General features: G+C 41.5%; 1 protein-coding gene across 5 annotated transcripts in view; it reads right to left on the reverse strand.

Moving 5' to 3' along the window:
* The window catches only part of CEP128 (centrosomal protein 128), a 366,371-nt gene that overhangs the window by 194,614 nt on the left and 154,117 nt on the right, over positions 1–17,640 (reverse strand). For all 5 annotated transcript variants that reach the window (XM_059723138.1, XM_059723137.1, XM_059723139.1 and 2 more), the window contains exons 14-15: positions 14,190–14,840; positions 8,583–8,747 (exon numbers count right to left, since the gene is read on the reverse strand). In XM_059723138.1, the coding sequence (XP_059579121.1) occupies positions 8,583–8,747; positions 14,190–14,840 (816 nt within the window). The remainder of the gene's footprint in view (positions 1–8,582; positions 8,748–14,189; positions 14,841–17,640) is intronic.

Consider the following 17,640-nt stretch of genomic DNA (forward strand, 5'->3'; position numbering starts at 1 on the left):
AGAAAAGATTAGGAATAAAAAGAAGACAGAAATAGAAGTGACTTGAAAAGAAGATGGTTCAGAGATGACTGGATGTAAAAAGCTACAGGAATCTTATGGAAGCTATTTATGTACAAAATGTTGCCTGATAAGCAACTGAAGTGAGAGACAACAGAGATTAATCAGGAACCAGAACTCAGTGAAAATACAGATGATATACAAGGGAGTGTGAGAAGAAAGAATAAATCTGCCAATACTAGAGGCGCTGCTTGAAAAGCACGTAAATAAAAAGCAAAGTAACTGCATAGCACTGTACCACCAGTGGTCCAATGGACTGTAAATCTTTAGGATGGATAAGACAAAATCTGTTTGGATCAAAATCATCATGAGGAAGGCTGGTAAAAAAAAAAAGTTCTCCTGTGACAGTTCTAGAAGTCTATTGAAGATTCCAGGATTGTATTTTGATATGGAGCGAGAGCTCTGTAATATGTTTAGAGAGAAAAATACTATCAGGAATTTTGCCATTATGGGAGATCAACCACCTAGGCACGATTTGGAGATTTTACTATTAATGGCAGAGCCAAGTTATTCCTGGATGTGATAGCCAAAAACTTCTTCAACAAAGAGTAAATGAATCAACAAGAAGCAGTTCTATTTCAGACTTTGTTTAGGTAAGTAGGAGGGACATTATGGTGGGGAGCTGATTTTAGAAAATAACCTGGAATAAACTGGATTAATTATAATCTGGATCACAAATGGATTCAGTACAAATTAAACTAAAGAATAAATACAGCTGTAACTAAAGTTCTTGACTTCAAAAGAACAAATTCGTAAAAATTAACAGAACTATAGTTAGCAAAATCAAATGGACTGAAGAGCTCAGGATCTTAAAAGTGAAGGTTTGGAGTTATTTTAAGTGAATGGTGAATTATCAATATTTCCCTCCAAAGAAAGGGAAGAGAAGCTTGGGCTAAAAGGTTAAAAGACTTTTAGATCAATAAAGCTAAAAAATCATCGAAAAAAGCATATGGACAGCAATCACGGAACCAGGAAAAGAATGTGAGAAAGGATTCAAAGAAAATCTCACCTTAAAGCATAGTGACAGAGTAGATTGCCCAAAATCAAGTTGAACTAGCCCTAGAAATTAAAACAAACAGCAAAAGTTTCTTCAGCCATCTAAAACTAGAGAAGTGGGACTGCTACTTGGGGATGATGGAGTCAAGATTAGAGATAATTTAAGTATAGTTCAAACTAAGGGAATGTTTTATATTAGATATCAATAAGGATGATGATGTAGAATATGGGTAGAAGGCTAGGTTGACTTGCATCTTCTGGACCAGGGGTCAGCAACCCCTGGCACGTGTGCCAAGCACAGGACACGAGGCCATTTTGCTTGGCACACCACTGCGGGCCTGGGTTCTAGACAGTCACAAAGCCCAGGCTGCTCCCAGCAGGCAGTTGGGCAGCTGCAAGCAGACCAGGCTCCATGGTTGGCAGCAGCTACCCAGAGCTTGGGTCAGTTGCAGCCAGGAGGCTGCAAACATCTGCTCTGGGCTCCAGCATTAGCTCCATACCTGTGGGTGCACATGTGCCTCAGAGCAGACAGTGGGGGAGCAGCTTAAGGCAGCACAACCCTGGCTTCTCCCCCGCTGCTGGCACAGAGCTGATGACTGGGCTCCAGAGCCTCGTGCAGCTATTTGTAGCCTGCCTGAGCTCTGGGCTGCTGCAGCAGGCAGGCTGCAAACAGCTGCACCAGGCTCCACAGCCCTGGCATCAGCTCCATGCTGACAGCAACTGCAAATGCACCTCACAGCGGACAGCGGGAGGGCTGTGTTGCCTCAGGCCCTATTCCCCACCGTCTGCTCCAAGGCACATGTGCACCTGCCAGTATGGAGCTGATCCCAGAGCGCAGAGCAGCTGTTTGCAGCCTCCCGGCTACAGCCTGCCCAGGCTCTGGTAGCTGCTGCCAACCACGGAGCCTGGACTGCTTGCAGCCTGGCTTGCAGCTGAGCCTGCTTGACTCCCACCCACTCCGAGCCCACCCCCACCCTAGCCCCCACCAGGATGAGGCTGGTGCCACCCCTTGCCAGGAGCACTGCACCTTTTGTGGGCTTAGCTGTGCAGGGTGGGTGGGTTGGTGGCTAGGCTGATGCGCAGGCTCTGGGTTGGGGCCTCAGCCAGCTGTGCTGGAGCCTGGCTCCCCAGGGAAGCACAGGGACTCTGGCGAGACCACAACATTGTTGGGTTGGACTTTGTCCAGTGGCCCAGGAGCCCGGCTCTGTGCGCCTGTGCATCTGGTTCTGTGCGTTTGTCTGCCTCTGACTGGTTCTGCGTCTGTGTCTGGTTCTGTGTCTGGTTTCACAGTTGATAGGGTCAGAAGCGACCTGAGCAGATCATCAAGTCCGACCCCCTGCCAAGGACAGGAAAGAATGCTGGGATCAAATGACCCCGGCTAGGTGATTATCTAGCCTACTTCTGAAGACCCAAAAGGTAGGAGCGAGCACCGCCTGCCTTGGAAGTTGGTTCCAGATCCTAGCTGCCCTGACTGTGAAGTATTGCCTCCTGATATCTAGCCTGAACCTACTCTCAATCAACTTGTGGCCATTATTCCTAATTATTCTGGGTAGTGCTCGGGGGAACAGAGCCTCTCCCATTCCCTGCTGGTCCCCCTGGTAAGTTTATAGAAGGCCACCAGATCCCCTCTCAGCCTTCTCTTGTGGAGGCTGAACAGGTTTAGGTCCCTTAGCTGCTCCTCATAGGGCCTGCCCTGCTGCCCCCTGACCATGCAAGTGGCCCTCCTTTGGACCCTCTCGATGCAGTCCACATCCCTCCTGAACTGCGGCACCCAGAACTGGACACAGTACTTCAACTGTGGCCTGACCAATGTCGCATAGAGGGGGAGGATCACCTCCTTGGACCTGCTCATGATGCATCTGTGGATGCATGACAAGGTGCGGTTAGCCTTACTGACCGTGTCCTCACATTGGCGGCCCATGTTCATCTTGGAATCAATAACGACTCCAAGATCCCTTTCTGCCTCTGTGCTGATGAAAAGGAAGTTCCCCAGCCTATAGGCATGCTGCTGGTTCTTTCTCCCTAGGTGCAGTACCCTGCATGTGTCAGTATTGAATCCCATCCTATTCTCATCTGCCCACCCCTGTAACCTGTCCAGATCTAGTTGTAGCCTGTCCCTCCCTTCTAGCATGCCCACCTCTCCCCACATCTTAGTGTCATCCGCAAATTTGAACAAAGTGCTTTTTCACCCCCTTGTCCAAGTTACTGATAAAGATGTTGAATAGTACAGGCCCAAGGACCAAGCCCTGGGGGACCCCACTGCCCACATTCCTCCAGGTCGAAAATGACTCATCCACTACCACTCTGTGGGTGCGGCCCTCTAGACAATTTGCGGCCCATCTGAGTGTGTAGGCATCAATGCCACAGTCACCTAGTTTTTTAAAGAGAATGGGGTGAAAGACAGTGTCAAAGGCCTTTCTAAAGTCCAGAAAGACTACGTCCACCGCAATACCTGAGGTTCTGGATGTGTGCGCGCATGTGTCTGTTCTGGGTGTGTTCTGGTTCTCTCTGTTTGTGCACATGGTTGTGTGTGTGGTTCTCTCTCTCCTCTTTCTCTTATTTGTCTCTTTTTTTTCTCTCTCTCTCTCTCTCATTGCAACATGCTCAACAAAAAAGGAATACACAACAACAAAGGCAACATTCATGGCTATTAAATATACTAATATGCAGTGCGTCCTGCCATGTACGTTCCCCCACCCTGTCATCATTTTATTTTTCTGGCATGCCGGCACTCTGGCACCTTCCAAGGTAGACACTAGACACTGTGGTTTTTTCAACACTCCAGTCGAAAAAGGTTGCCTACCCCTGTTATAGACTAAATCAGAGCTGTATAGGATAAGCATTCGTGAGCCTAAACTCGGTTCATCAGATTATGTCAAAGTATATGGGTAATGTGGCTAGATCCTGGATAATCAGAATGAAGGTTCACGTTTGGACATCAGAAGAGGTGAAAGTAAATTCAACAGATTAATGCAGGGGCTAGCAATCTGTGGCCCATGGGGCCATTAGATCCAGCCTACTTGGCTGGGGCTTCAGTGACATTTGGCATCAGGAACATTGCCCAAGCAGTAGGGAGCTTTCTCACTGGAGAGAAGCAGCAGCAGAGAGAAGCAGTGGCAGCAACTGGATCCTAGCACTGGCCTACCCCATACCCAAGCTGAGTCATTTCAGTCTGTTGTTGGAAAAGGTTGACTGCTGGCTTAACATGTTGAATTTGGGGGAATCTAATCATCTCCATCCCACAATACTAAAACCTTGGCTCATGGAATCACAAGCTTGGAAGCAAATATTTTTTAAAAATCCACCACTTTCAGGTTAGTACTTATAACTGAAGAACAGTTCCCCACCCCATCCCTTGTTCTTTGTATTTTGGTTTCTTTTCAATGCTCTTTTGATCAAATTGTAAATTTCTTGACATAAGAACTTTGTCCTTACACTTTCCTGTAAATCTCCCTGAATACAGGAGAAAAATATGTTACACAACACATTTATAATGTCAACGTTTCATACAGAAAGATATCAAGGCATGAACAAGATTCACTCCATTCTCCACTACAAGACAGCCACCATCAGAGAGGAGCCCAAAGCTGTTTAACATCTGACACCAAACAATACAGATGGGCTTATACAAGGTGAAAAAAGAATAGATATTTGGGCCAGATCTTGTTTCACTTATTAGACACATAAGTGCATTTAGGTATCTAATCGTGATCCTATTCCAACCTGCTCGGGTCCCTGAAGAAACACACTGACATGTCTATTTTTGTAATGCCATCATCTTAGCCTTAAGACTAAGTTACAAGATGCAGCAAGGAAGAGAAGGAGAAGGATGGGTTAACTGTTTTTCAGGCACTCAACCTTGGTAATATAAGATTGCACTAACAGGTGTCACAGATCTGGAACTAAGTGCAAATTCTGAACAAGTTCTTCTATGATTCATTCTTTTATTGCTCCCAAATTCTAAAACTTTACTAAACTCTGGAGTGAGACCCAATGACATTTAAATATCTACAGCAACAGAACACTGTTCAATATCTATTTGAAACTAGTTCATGACACCAGGCCATACATGCAACTTTAGACGCACTCACAGTTAACTCGCTGCAGAAGGCAGTGTGATAATCTATTTTAACACCAAGCCAATACCATTAGTATTTTTTGCTCCAAAAATGAGTGTCCAATTTTGCTCAGAACATAAAAACCATCAGTTGTTTAAAATCTGTGAGCAGGATATGAAAAAAAATAATTTGTTTTTACTAGGCAATCATTGATATAAAATAGTAAGTGGCATGACTTATGATAATGAATCCATGAGATGCCATTCAAATGGCAAATCAGCTTCAGCACTGTGTGTGTGGTCCTATACTACTGCATAGTATGTCAAGATTCAGTTTCGTGCAGTTCTATGCAGCCTAAAATTGGAACAACAGAACATACAGCAGAATTGAGTCAGATGAAAGAGCTATATCAGGAAGACATGTACAAGGTCAGCTCACACTAATCATGCAAGTCAGAATTATATAGGATTACTTCCACAACCTGGAAAGCTTCATGTAATATTTTAAAAGAAATACAACATGGTTAGTGAAAACACTAAAGAGCCTCTAATTCCTTTTGGGAAAAAGACAACTACTTAATTCAGGGGGGGAAAAGATCATATTGTCTATATTTTCCTTTTCTTACTCTCATTGTTACAGATTTCACAAGCTTGGAGTGTATTATCTTCCTTGATTTAAGTGCCTTTTATATTAGAAAAACAGGGAAACGAAAAAAAGAAAGACTGAAGAAAATAAAATCTTACACTAACAGATTTTGAATATTTGGCGTAAGATACCAGAAGTGAAAAAGACATAAATGATGCTACTTTCCAGTACAATGTCCAAATTAGCTACAGGCTCAAGTATGATAAGTTTGATATGAAAAGTTTTTTCCCCAAGTATATTTCATAGTTTAGACACAGTGAGAAGTTTATAACTGCATAAATTTCCAGGATGCTAGACTAAGCAAAACAGAAGGAGGTTTCACAAACCCTTCTTCTGCTGGTCCTTACGTTCAATTTCTAGGCTATCATGTCCCATCAGATCAATGTAATGTCAGAGCATCCATCTATGCTTAACTAATGTATGAAGAGTAAAATGTCTGTATAACTCTGAAAACGTCTTTCCTCAACTATACTATTCCTCACTATTGTAACCAAACGAGTAAGTTAAAAGGTTTTTTTTATATTGGAAACAGTATTGCACAGTCAACATTTATTAATCTGCATTTCACAGGTAGTAGCCACCATAATTTGCATATAAGAGACTAGTTTCTCCCTCCAGCACAGGAAAGATGTAATAGAAGAGATTGTCTCCTTGTGAGGTCTTATAACATTGCCATACTTTTTAAAAAACTTGTTTCATAGTATACTATGTTCTGTATTAACAAGTCAAAAACAGAATAGTTGTTAACTTTGCAGTAACTATGACTCTTTGAAATTCAAAAAGCAGAAAGATTTTCCTTGATGGCCAGATGCACCAGAACCACTAACTTGAAGTCTTTGCAAATAGCAGTATCAGTTCGGGCTGCACATCTATGCTGGTATGGTTGGCCTCAAATGGCTCTCTTAGTTTCTCTGCCAATATATAATCCCAACTTCTATATCATCAAAAAATCCTCACCTATCATATTTCCTGGTCCATCACATCTACAATAACACTTCAACTATACTATCAAACCACAGATCCACCTCTGCAATAAGCACTAAGAAAAGAATACACCTAGCTTAAGTGGTCACTAAAGATATTTTTTAAAGAATCATTTAAATGTCAAACCAATATTTTAAGAGCTGAAAGACCTTCATATAAGAAACAGAAATCTTTGGAATCATTTGAAACAATTTTCAAATCCCATTAAACCCTGCATATCTCAGAAAATGAACTAAATAAAGATTTAAAACTGTAACTTAGAGATGTTCTGAGAAAGATGATCTACAAAAGATAAAACCAATTACAGCTGTGATGTATGTGCATTAGCAGAGTGCATATTCATGAGCTAAACAAGCTGCCAAAGCTATCCTACAAAGGTGATGAGCCCATGAAAAGGTGACAGCAGCTGATATTTGATTCTAGGCAAGTCCCTGAAGCAGGCATGCTTTCCTCCTCCTATAAAACTCTGGAATAAGATGGGTTTAAACTTCTCTGAGTTGACAGCAAGCAGCAACACTTCCTTTCTGCTTTCAGCTCAGCTCAGCTTGTTCACTTCATCTCTACTTGCAAAGGAACAGCAAAAAAAAAAAAAAAAAAATCAGGCCACAAGAACAAAGCTGTAGCATCCTTCCAATTCAGTGCTACCTGTGCAAAAGGGGACTGCCACTGAAATTGCACAATCATTTATGAAAAAGGATTTGCAAAGTATTGCCAAAGAATCAGGTTTAACTTTTTCTTAAAACGATTTTGATGAGATACTGAAATGTTGTTATAATTCAAGGTATTAATAGTTTCTCCTGTTAAGCAATGAAGTGTTTAGAAGGTGTGGGCTCCTACAGATTGAGTCTGTGGGAGCACAGAAATTGACGTGCTCTGGCAGCCTTCCGTGCCACGTGCATCAGTGTCCCCGTGCATCCCCATGTTGAAAAAGTGGCAGCAGGGTGCTTTGAAATAAAACATGTTCAATTCGCTTTAGCTCAAAGAGCCCCACCACCATTTTTTCAGCATGGAGACACTGATACACGTAATGCTCGGGCGTTTTTAATTAGCACAGCTCGCTAATTAAAGCGCCCAACGTGTCCCAGAACACATGTAAAAATGCCCTGTGTACCTAGACAGAAGACATAAGCAAACCTTGATAAATACAAGGGAAGAATAAATATTAAATTAAATTAAATGTTTTAAATGTGCCTGTTCCTAGACTATTCCATGATGGCTTTTTTAAAGTAGTCAAGTTAAATCTTTTCTTTAGTTTCAAGGGCCCCATTTAAGATGACTTTTATTAATTTATAAACTGCTTTAGTCATCTATGGCTACGGACAAATGTACCTTTAAACCACTTTTAATAAAACTGAGCAAAAAGCTGCTGCTTGGGGTGCATCAACTTTTATAATGTAACACTTACTTCAGCAAGCTCCCATAGCAATACAAGTTAGCTAAATTGCTGTAACTTTAACCCTGAGTGAAACAAGGTTAAAACTGCAATGGGTTTGCTATACACTGCATTGTCAGCAACACTTTACACTATAATACTAAGCTAGCTCATTAGCACAATTTTGCCTGAGGGAATGTAGTCCCCTCTAGATTCACCAGAAAAATGTATTTTGGAGAAGTAGCATCTACATATTGATCTAGCACAAACAATCCTGTCTGCTTTTTTGATTTAAGAACAGTCATAAATAATGCTGAAGGTGTTATAGCTACAAGCATTCTCCCAAAGCTTACATGCATTATTTGGCAAATTCAAGTAAATTCACTAGCTGTTTTAAAGACATCAGTGAAATTGGATGGATTCTGACCATTTTGCATGAGGTGCCCAAAAAGATGAGGACAAATGTTTACCTTTTCCTCCAATTCCTTCTTCACAAGCTCATATTTTCGCCTAAGTTTTATATTTTCCTCTTCATTCTGGGTTAACTCTTCTGTCAGTTTATCACACTCCATCTTCATCTTCTCCAGCTGTCGACGCTGAACCTTTACTACATTTTTTTCATCGAGAAGTTCTTTCTGAAAGCAGAGGGTACTGGTCAATAATGAAGTCATTTTAAAATGTTCTCAGGTTGCATAGCCCCAAATCCATGTACAAAGATTGGGGGAAAGATACCCATATTTAATTGGTAAGATTTTTTACAGCTTTATGCAGACTGAGCTTCTAAGAATACATTATCTGCGCAAAATGCATAAATATCTTAACTCTGTGTTTACTTATATATATGTACATAAGTTATAAACACACACACACACATATACACACACACATATACATGCATACACACACACATATATACACACATACACCAGAAACTGAACCACTAAGTAATTTGCATGTAATCACAATGAAATGACACTGCTTTGATTTTATTACTGGCAGCATAACAGTTAAAGCAAAGATTTTTTTGCACTGGAAATAGAACTGTCATGCAGTTTATCTACCAATACAAGCATAGCAGGAAAACCAGATCAATCAGGTAAAAGAGAGTGCCGATGCCTACAGTGCATAATTCTGTAATGTCTTGCAGGATAGCCAGGCTGGATTTCAAAAGTGCTAAAACGACAACTTCTTGATCCTGCAGTGAAATTCTGCCATACTCGAACTGACTAGCACTGTATGTAAAGTTCACTGCTTAAATAAATTAATATTCCACCACTGAAATTCAAAGGAAGCCAAAACACCTAAAAATATAATTAAATTTACCAAGAACTCCAATACAGACAATAATAATAATCCTACACTGACAGGGAGATAGATGGTCTGGATGATTTATTTGCAGGACAAGGCAGTTTGGAGTGCCATGAGCAGCTGGGGAGTGAGGAGCTCCAAGCACCCCAGCTGCTGCTTCCACAGGCACTCCTCGTAAGTGCCTGGGCATGCAACTGGGTTACCAGTTGCACGCCCAATTTTGAAACGTGTGGGATGCTGTGATCCTGACATCAGGGAAAGGTTGTCCGATGTCAGGCTCACAGTGTCCCTGATCTACCTCCAGGAATTGAGCACAGGAGAGGGGAACACTGGATGGGACCCAGTGCCACCCCCAATCTGATCTAACAGGTCAGGTTGGGGACAGCTGTGTTCTGGACACCAGGATTTCACCATGCCCAATCCTGATGCTCACCTGAGCAGTGGGATCCAGCAGGGCAGCTATGCCACACATTCAATTTAAGGCACAATACAAATCAGTGACAAAGATGTTGTGCATGATATATGCAACGTGTGCAACATCTATGTAGTTCATTTGTTATATTATCACACCATACATTGGCTTAACATGTAGCATATTACAATTTATGGCATGATTAATGACTTAATTGTACCAAGATGGGGATTATTCAGAGAAGTTAGATGCTTTCAAGTCAGCAGGGCCAGACAAGATGTACCCAAGGGTACAAAAGGAATTGGCTAAGTGAATTTCAGAGCCATTAACTATCCTTTTTCAGAATTCATGGGAGGTCAAGCAGGGTCCCAGATGACTGGAAAATGGCAATTATAGTGCCCATCTTTAAGAAGGGAAAGAAGGAAGATCTGGGGAATTACAGGCCAGTCAGCCTGACCTCTATACCTAGAAAAATCATGGAATGACCTGGATAATCTGGAGAAATGGTCCGCAAATCAACCAAATAAGATTCAACAAAGACAAGTGCAAAGTCCTGCACTTGGGACAGAATAACTACATACACGTATACAGACAAGGGGATGACTGGCTTGGTTGCAGTACTGCAGAGAGGGACCTGGGGGTTACAGTGAACCATAAGCTGAATATGAGGCAAGAGTGCAAAAAAGCCAACAGCATTCAGGGTTGTATTAACAGGAGCATCATTTGCAGATCAAAAAAGTGATTTTTCTGCTCTATTTGGAAGTAGTGAGGCCCTGCCTAGAGCACTGTGTCCAGTTTTGCACCCTACACTTCAAGAAAGATGTGGACAGTTTAGAAAAAGTTCAGTGCAGAGAAGAAAAAATGATTTGCCTGAGAGGCAAAGCTTATGAGGGAAGGCTGAAAGAACTCGGATTATTTAGTTTTAGAAAGAAAAGACCGAGGAAGGATTTGATAACAGTCTTCAAATACCTGAAGGGTATTATACAGAGGATGGAGATGGACTTTTCTCTGTGGCTGTAGGGTACAGGACTAGAAGCAAGGGCCTCAAGATGCAGCAAGGGAAATTTAGGATGGAGATTAGGAGAAATTTTCTGATTTTGAGATTGGTCAGGCATTGGAACAGGCTACCTAGAGGAGTTGTGGAATCTCCATCCTTGGATATTTTCAAGAGTAGTTTGGACAGATACTTGGTTGGGATGGTTTAGTCAGGGATGATCCTGCCTTGAGCAGGGGTTGGGATTAAGTTACCTTGTGAGGGCCCTTCCAGTCCTACCTTCCTATGATCCTATGAATATAACATTTGCCAGGGCCCACAGATTTATATTCAGTTCCATTCTTATGAATTTGTAACCTAGAAAACACATTCCTAGTTCTTTTGCTATGACAGTTCATACAAAACTTTGACCATCATTACATTACCAGAGGGCAGGACACAGTGGCACATTATAGACATTAGTCTAAGTACTCCTCTGCCCTGCCTTCTAGCTATAACTTCAGACTAATATGGCTAACTACCTCCCTCTAGTCATTATGTTGTTATACATGATACAACACATAAAAACATTACTAGAGACCTTAAAAATTAACCCTCTTCCAATATACTATGTAGTGTTAACACACTATCACTAGAGGTACACCAATACATCAGTCCGATATCAGTTTGATACCGATATAAAGAAAACTGGCTGTATCAGAAATTGGCCCAATGGGGCCGATAATTTGGCTGATAAATGTCAATGAGTGTGTGCAGTCGCAGGGCAGCACTCGGGCAGTGAGAAAAACAGCCCGGCAGCGTGGAGAGCTGCCTCCAGCTGATAAGTCTGCGGTGGTGGAAGGAGAGGAGGTGGGGGGACAGATCAACACCCCCTGCAGTGAGGGAGGGGGCTGGGGCAGGCACTACCCAGCCAGAGCAGGGTGTGGGATGAAGGAGCAGCTCGTCAGGGGCAGCGGCACTGCAGCTTACACCTTTGGGGGGGGGGGGGGAGGGGGGCCTGTGACCCCCAGATCTGCATGGGGCAAGTGGGCAGGCTGAAGCTGCAGACTGAAGCTGGGCTCTTTTTGCTGGGGCTAGGCTTGGAGCAAGGTCTATGGAGGAGGCTGAAGCCACCCCAAATTTTACCACAGTACCCTCCCAGTGCTGCGACTGCCTGCCTGCCCAGCACAGCCCTGGCTCTTCCTGGCTCAACCCCCGCCTCCCCTAACGTGGGTTGTAGAACAGAGATGCGGCTTGTCGTGGGGGCAGCTCCCTCCCAGCACCACTGCACACCCAGCACAGCCCTGGCTCTTCCTGGCATGTTGGGAGAGGTGGGGGTTGAGTCGGGAAGAGCCAAGCTGTGCCAGCATGTGGTAATGCTGGAAAAAAGATACAGCAAAAATTTGGTGTGGCTGCATCCCCCTCTGTAGCCCCCACTCCAAGCTCAGTGCCTGGCAAAAAGAGCCTGACTCCAGCCCAAGCTGCAGCCCACCTGCTCGCCTTGCACAGATCCAGGGGGGGCACATGACCCTCCCCACAAGGGTGCAAGCAGCAGTGGGAGACACCCCCCCCACCCACCCGATGAGCTGCACCTCCGTCCTGCGCCCTACCTGGGCAGTGCCTGCCCCTCCCTCACTGCAGGGGACATTGATCTGCCCCACTCCCCTTTCATCATAACAGCCTTACCAGCTGGAGGCAGCTCTCCACATTATATCAGAAAGCGGATCAGTATCAGCCGATATGTTTCCTTAAAAACTGGATATCAGTATCGGCCCCAAAAATCTCTATCAGTGCACCCTTAACTATCACCATTTTAAATAGTCTCCCCATTAGCAGTTATCCACCAATTTTAAAAGTTTTATATGGCTACCTATGATAATATATGAGAGCCTTCCCTGAAATCCAGCACAAATATAATTGTCAACTTAACCTTAATACAGCAAATACTAACTATTCTGTTCAAAATATCATCAACACAACATTTAAAAAACAAAACAAAACAGAAAAACATCTGTTTCTAACCAATCCAAATGACTGTAGCAAAAGTTGCACATCGGATATGAAGGAAAGAGAAAACAGCACGCGTGCACGCACGTGCGTGCGTGCATGCGTGTAAGCAGCTAACGTGTACGAGTTAGAGCAGACAAAATCATGGTCCTAGATTGGAAAGGATATCCAAGGATATTACTAGGGATTCGCTGGGTTTAAGGTTGGATTAACAGAATATTGACTTAAGCAAACTTTAAAAACAAGTAAACAAAAGAAACATGCTTAAGAAAAGAGTCAATTTAATCCTAAAACATCGCATCACAGACAAGCTCCTTGACCAGGAAAATTTAAAACGTACCAACTATTTTCTACCAAGACTTATATTGCTATGTAAATGATTATTAAAGAAATACAAAATAAATTAATCCTACTTTACTTTATCCACTCAATCAAAATTACAACAATAAAACGGCATTCAGTGACTTATCACACTGATCCATCCAAAAATATTTAAAGTTAATAAAGCAGCTCAGGGTCTCTATTTCAGTTTAATGACTTACATTTCAGATTAGTTTTATGCCATGTAAAACGCCTTTGTTTTCTTCTTTCTGAGTCATATCGCCTGGAGTCAGCAGTGAATGATTTAAACTAAAAATTTTAACTTGTTTCTAAATAAATTTCACAGTCTGCTTTATAAAATATTTTTATGGCACAATCACTGTTTTTCTAGAAATGATATCAAAATTGTAAATTCTGGAAACTCTTTAAAATGAAAGAACTCATTAAAACTAACCTTTTCAAAATCTGACGTGATACTATGATTCATGTTCTTAAACTATTCCCAGAGTACCAATGATGCTATTTCAGCTATTGTGCAATATAAACATTTCCAGTGATACAGCCTCCCTGGGACATGACAGTCCATGGTATAGCAGAGAGAACAATTATTAAGGTAACAGTCAGAGAGGAAAGCACTAAAAAGTTTTATCATTCAAATGCTTAAACACATCCTACAATATCATCTACCAAAGTTGCTTTTTGAACTAGTGAGGGTTTTTGACTTAAAGCTATTATGGTCAGTCAGATTTACCCTGATGTTTCAATGTTTGTGATGACCTACAACAGGTCATGTTTCATGGTTGTGTCATTTATTACTGCATCTACCTTTATCTGAACTCCAGGTTGTTTTTAAAAGGTTTCAGTGACTCTGCAATAGCAGTACCTGATTTACTGTAATTCAATTCAATGAGACTGAGCAGGCATGAAGCCCTTTATTGTTAGTTTTATCTTTTCTGGTGCATTCAGAAATGCATTTATATGTAAACACGCATGCTTTGTTAGCTTCATCATCCAGTGGAAAAAAAAACTGACATCAGAATTATTCAGCCCAGATACCTTCAGCATCCTTATTTGGGTCTCTGCCTCAGTCTTTTCTTGTCTAAAAAGCTTCATCAGCTCTTGAACATTTCTCTCATGCTTTGTTTTCACATTCTGCAGCTCTGACCTAGTATCTTCCAGCTCCTGTTGGTGAACCTCTCTCTCCATCTTTAGCTGCCTACTAGCTGTGGTCATGTCTTCCTGCTTAGATTCATGCTGTTTCTGGAGGTCTGAGAGGCTTTTGCACAACTCTTTCTTGGCTTTCTCTTCCTCTGTTACTCTGTTTGTTAACTCTGCCCGAATGGCACTTAAGTTTTTGATATCTGCTTGCATCTCTATGAGTCTTTCCTGGTCCTTTTCATGAATCATGTTAGTGGTTGCAAGTTCTTTCTCTAACTGGTCTTTTTCAATTTTCATCTGGTTTTGTACCAGGATCTGCTTTTGCAGCTTGCTTTCCAACTTGTTTGCAGTATCTTGGACTTCTCTTATTTCTTGCTCCAGAGCTATCTGCTGAGACTTCATTTCACTGAGCTTCACATCTTTACAATGAAGCTCCTCTTCTTGCTGGGCCGTCTTGGTAAGGACATCTTCCAGCTCTTTCCGAAGATTTTCTATTTGCTGTATAGCAGACAGAAGCTGCCCCTTTAAGTCATCCTTTTCTTTAAGAACCTAAAAAATAAAGAGGAAAAAGATGAATCTAAAAAAAGCATTAGACAAATATTTAGTGCAAGTTACACTGTCTGGAAGCAAGAAATCATCTCTACTCCATACAAAGTAAAAGAGAGTTACAAATTACGGCACTGATTCAATGATGGTATTTAAAGCTTGAAGTTAGATATGGGCTTAAGTACCTAATTAAAAAGATCCAATATTTGTCAGTGGTCCATTCCTCCAATTCTCTTTGTGAACTGAGAAATACTCTTGTGGAATCAGAAAAAAATAAATGCTTTAAACTTTGATCATTTGAGTTATAAGATGACATAACCGCTTTGTGGAGAATTGCTGGCTCTGTACAGTAGAACAGATAAGGGAAAGTATTTGTTCTTTGTAACTCCTCTGCAACTGCTTTGCTCTCCGCAGCCTTGAAGATAGCAAAAAGTAAGTCCAACTCTGATTTCCAGGTGCAGGCAGGGAGTGTTATTTCTCCCTTGTCTCCTCCATAGTTCTCATCCTGATAACAGCAAAGAAGTAATGAAGTAATGTTTATAGCTGCTTTTCTAGCTAATTTCACTATATGATCACGTGAGTTGTAAGCGACTGTTAAAAAGTGTATAAGCCTCCTGATTTTGCTATTGGGGGGGAACCCCTTCCAAGTGCTTGGAAAATCCATGTCACTTTGGCGTCCCCCCTACAGCTGTAGTTTCTTTTGAATAAAAGCTTCTGCTGACCTGACCCAAAAGTATGCTACGTGTGTTTCCACAACACTCTTTTCTACCAGATGTCAGTATGAAGGAAAAGGGGACAATGGAGAAATAAAGCAGAAAAGAAAGCTATCAATTGGTTGAATTTGCCTCTTACCTATAACTTAATGTTCTTAGATTTGTTTCTATATGTAAGCACTTACCCTAACCCAGGGGTGACCAAGATCTGGCTTGCAGAGTCATCTTATATGGTCTGAGAGCTCCCCACAAATCTGGAAGTTTGGTGGCATGGCAAGCAGTAGCAGCATTAATTGTTGTGGCTCCCAAAGCCACACAGGTCAGATCCAGAGCACAGAGCTGCATCCTCTGGCTCACAGGGCTGCCTACAAGGTCAGAAATTTGATGGCAGTAGGAGTGGCAGCTACTGCTATTCCAGGATCTGAAGGAATTCATACTGCCATTACCAAATTCCAGCCTCACAGGCCAAAGAACACAGCTCCATGCTCTGGAACAGCTCTGTGGACTGGCTCCACACTGGATCCAGCTGATAGGGCTGTATGAGGTGGACACCACTGCCCTAACCTATTTTTTTACATTGGCTGAGGGCAGAGCTTTGTCAAGAAGAATTAACTCGTCTTCTAAAGCCAGGGAAATAATGTTTCCCTATAAAAATAAAATCAACTGTAATTTTTAAAATAGAAAGTTAAGATGTTCCCTAAAATGCTACTGGTTAAGCCTGGTGAAGACATTTAGGGAAGTCTGTAACAAATGGGATGAAGGTATGCTTTAAGTGTAAATTTTAATGTAAATTTAAATATGAAGTTGCTAGCACAAAGGTGTACATCTCTCACCTTTATTATTTTGTTTTTCTCCAGGGGATCAGGGAACATATGGGCTAAGAAACTTTAGTCAGTGCCATAAATAAGGGAATAGTTTACAAGCAAGTGAATATTGACTCAAATATTTTGGTTTTCTACAGCAGTATCTGACCACCCCCCTGCTTTCTGCCCCTTTTCTACATACAGTTGTTTCAGGACATGATTTAAAAAAAATGTCCCTCTCCAAAGTGTAATGGAACATACTGTACTCATTCATTTCGGACCAGGAATATTACTTGTAAGTGACCAGTTAAAGACAATGAAGAACTTGCTGGAAACTAGCCAACTAGCCTAATCTTTACTATTCCAATCGTAAATCTACCTTCTTTTCTCTGAACAAAGCATAAAAACTGTACTCAACTTACATGTTGGTCAACCCATATTCAGGACCCTTCCATATAATGTTGATTTTGTTTTTTCAGTACCATTTTTATTTTAGGCTTTTTAGTACATTTAACCCTTTGAGTCCTTTTCCTGATCATTTGATTCTCTTGTAGGATATTTTAGGGGCAATAGAAGTTCAAGGTCTTTATCTGTTGTTACCTATTTAGAACCAGGAAGAAAGCTTTATTTCCCCTAAAACTCGACTTCAAAATATGAGGGTGGTCTACATGCATGGTCAACTTATAAGGGGAAAAATATGGTATATTATGCATATACCTGCATTTTAAAACTCCAAAAAATATTTTAGGGAGATTAGTATAATGCTAAACCTTATCAGTTGGTTCCAAGAAGGCTACAAAAGTGGAAATATGGGCTTCTGGAATATAAATGAAATCTATTTTATTTATATACCCAACTCTTTCAATACAGTTAAGGTTAGAAGCTAAAAAAACACAAACAAAAAACCCTTACAAGAATTTTGGTAATACTAACCAAGAAAATTTGGAGTTAAAAAATGTGGAAAATGTTATGATCTAGGAATATGGATCTAAAAAGACAGAGTACCAAAACACTAACAGTTCAAACTGGGATTGTATTTAGCCTTTCAAAATTACATGACAGTTGCAATATATTGTTTAAATACTGTGGAATGACCTTCAGAGAAGGTTAGCTGTGAAATAAGCAGGGGTGACTGATCAATAAGCAGTCACTGAGCAAGCAGCAGCAGCACCTCCAGCATGTGGTGATGACAGGGATCCTGGTTTTCCCTGATAAAAAAATTTCAAGTTCTCTGATAAAAACCCCAGAATCTGTAATTAAAATGAAAGGCCACTATATATATATAGG

This window comes from Alligator mississippiensis, chromosome 2, assembly GCF_030867095.1.
Source record: "Alligator mississippiensis isolate rAllMis1 chromosome 2, rAllMis1, whole genome shotgun sequence".
In the NCBI taxonomy this organism is placed as follows: domain Eukaryota; kingdom Metazoa; phylum Chordata; order Crocodylia; family Alligatoridae; genus Alligator; species Alligator mississippiensis.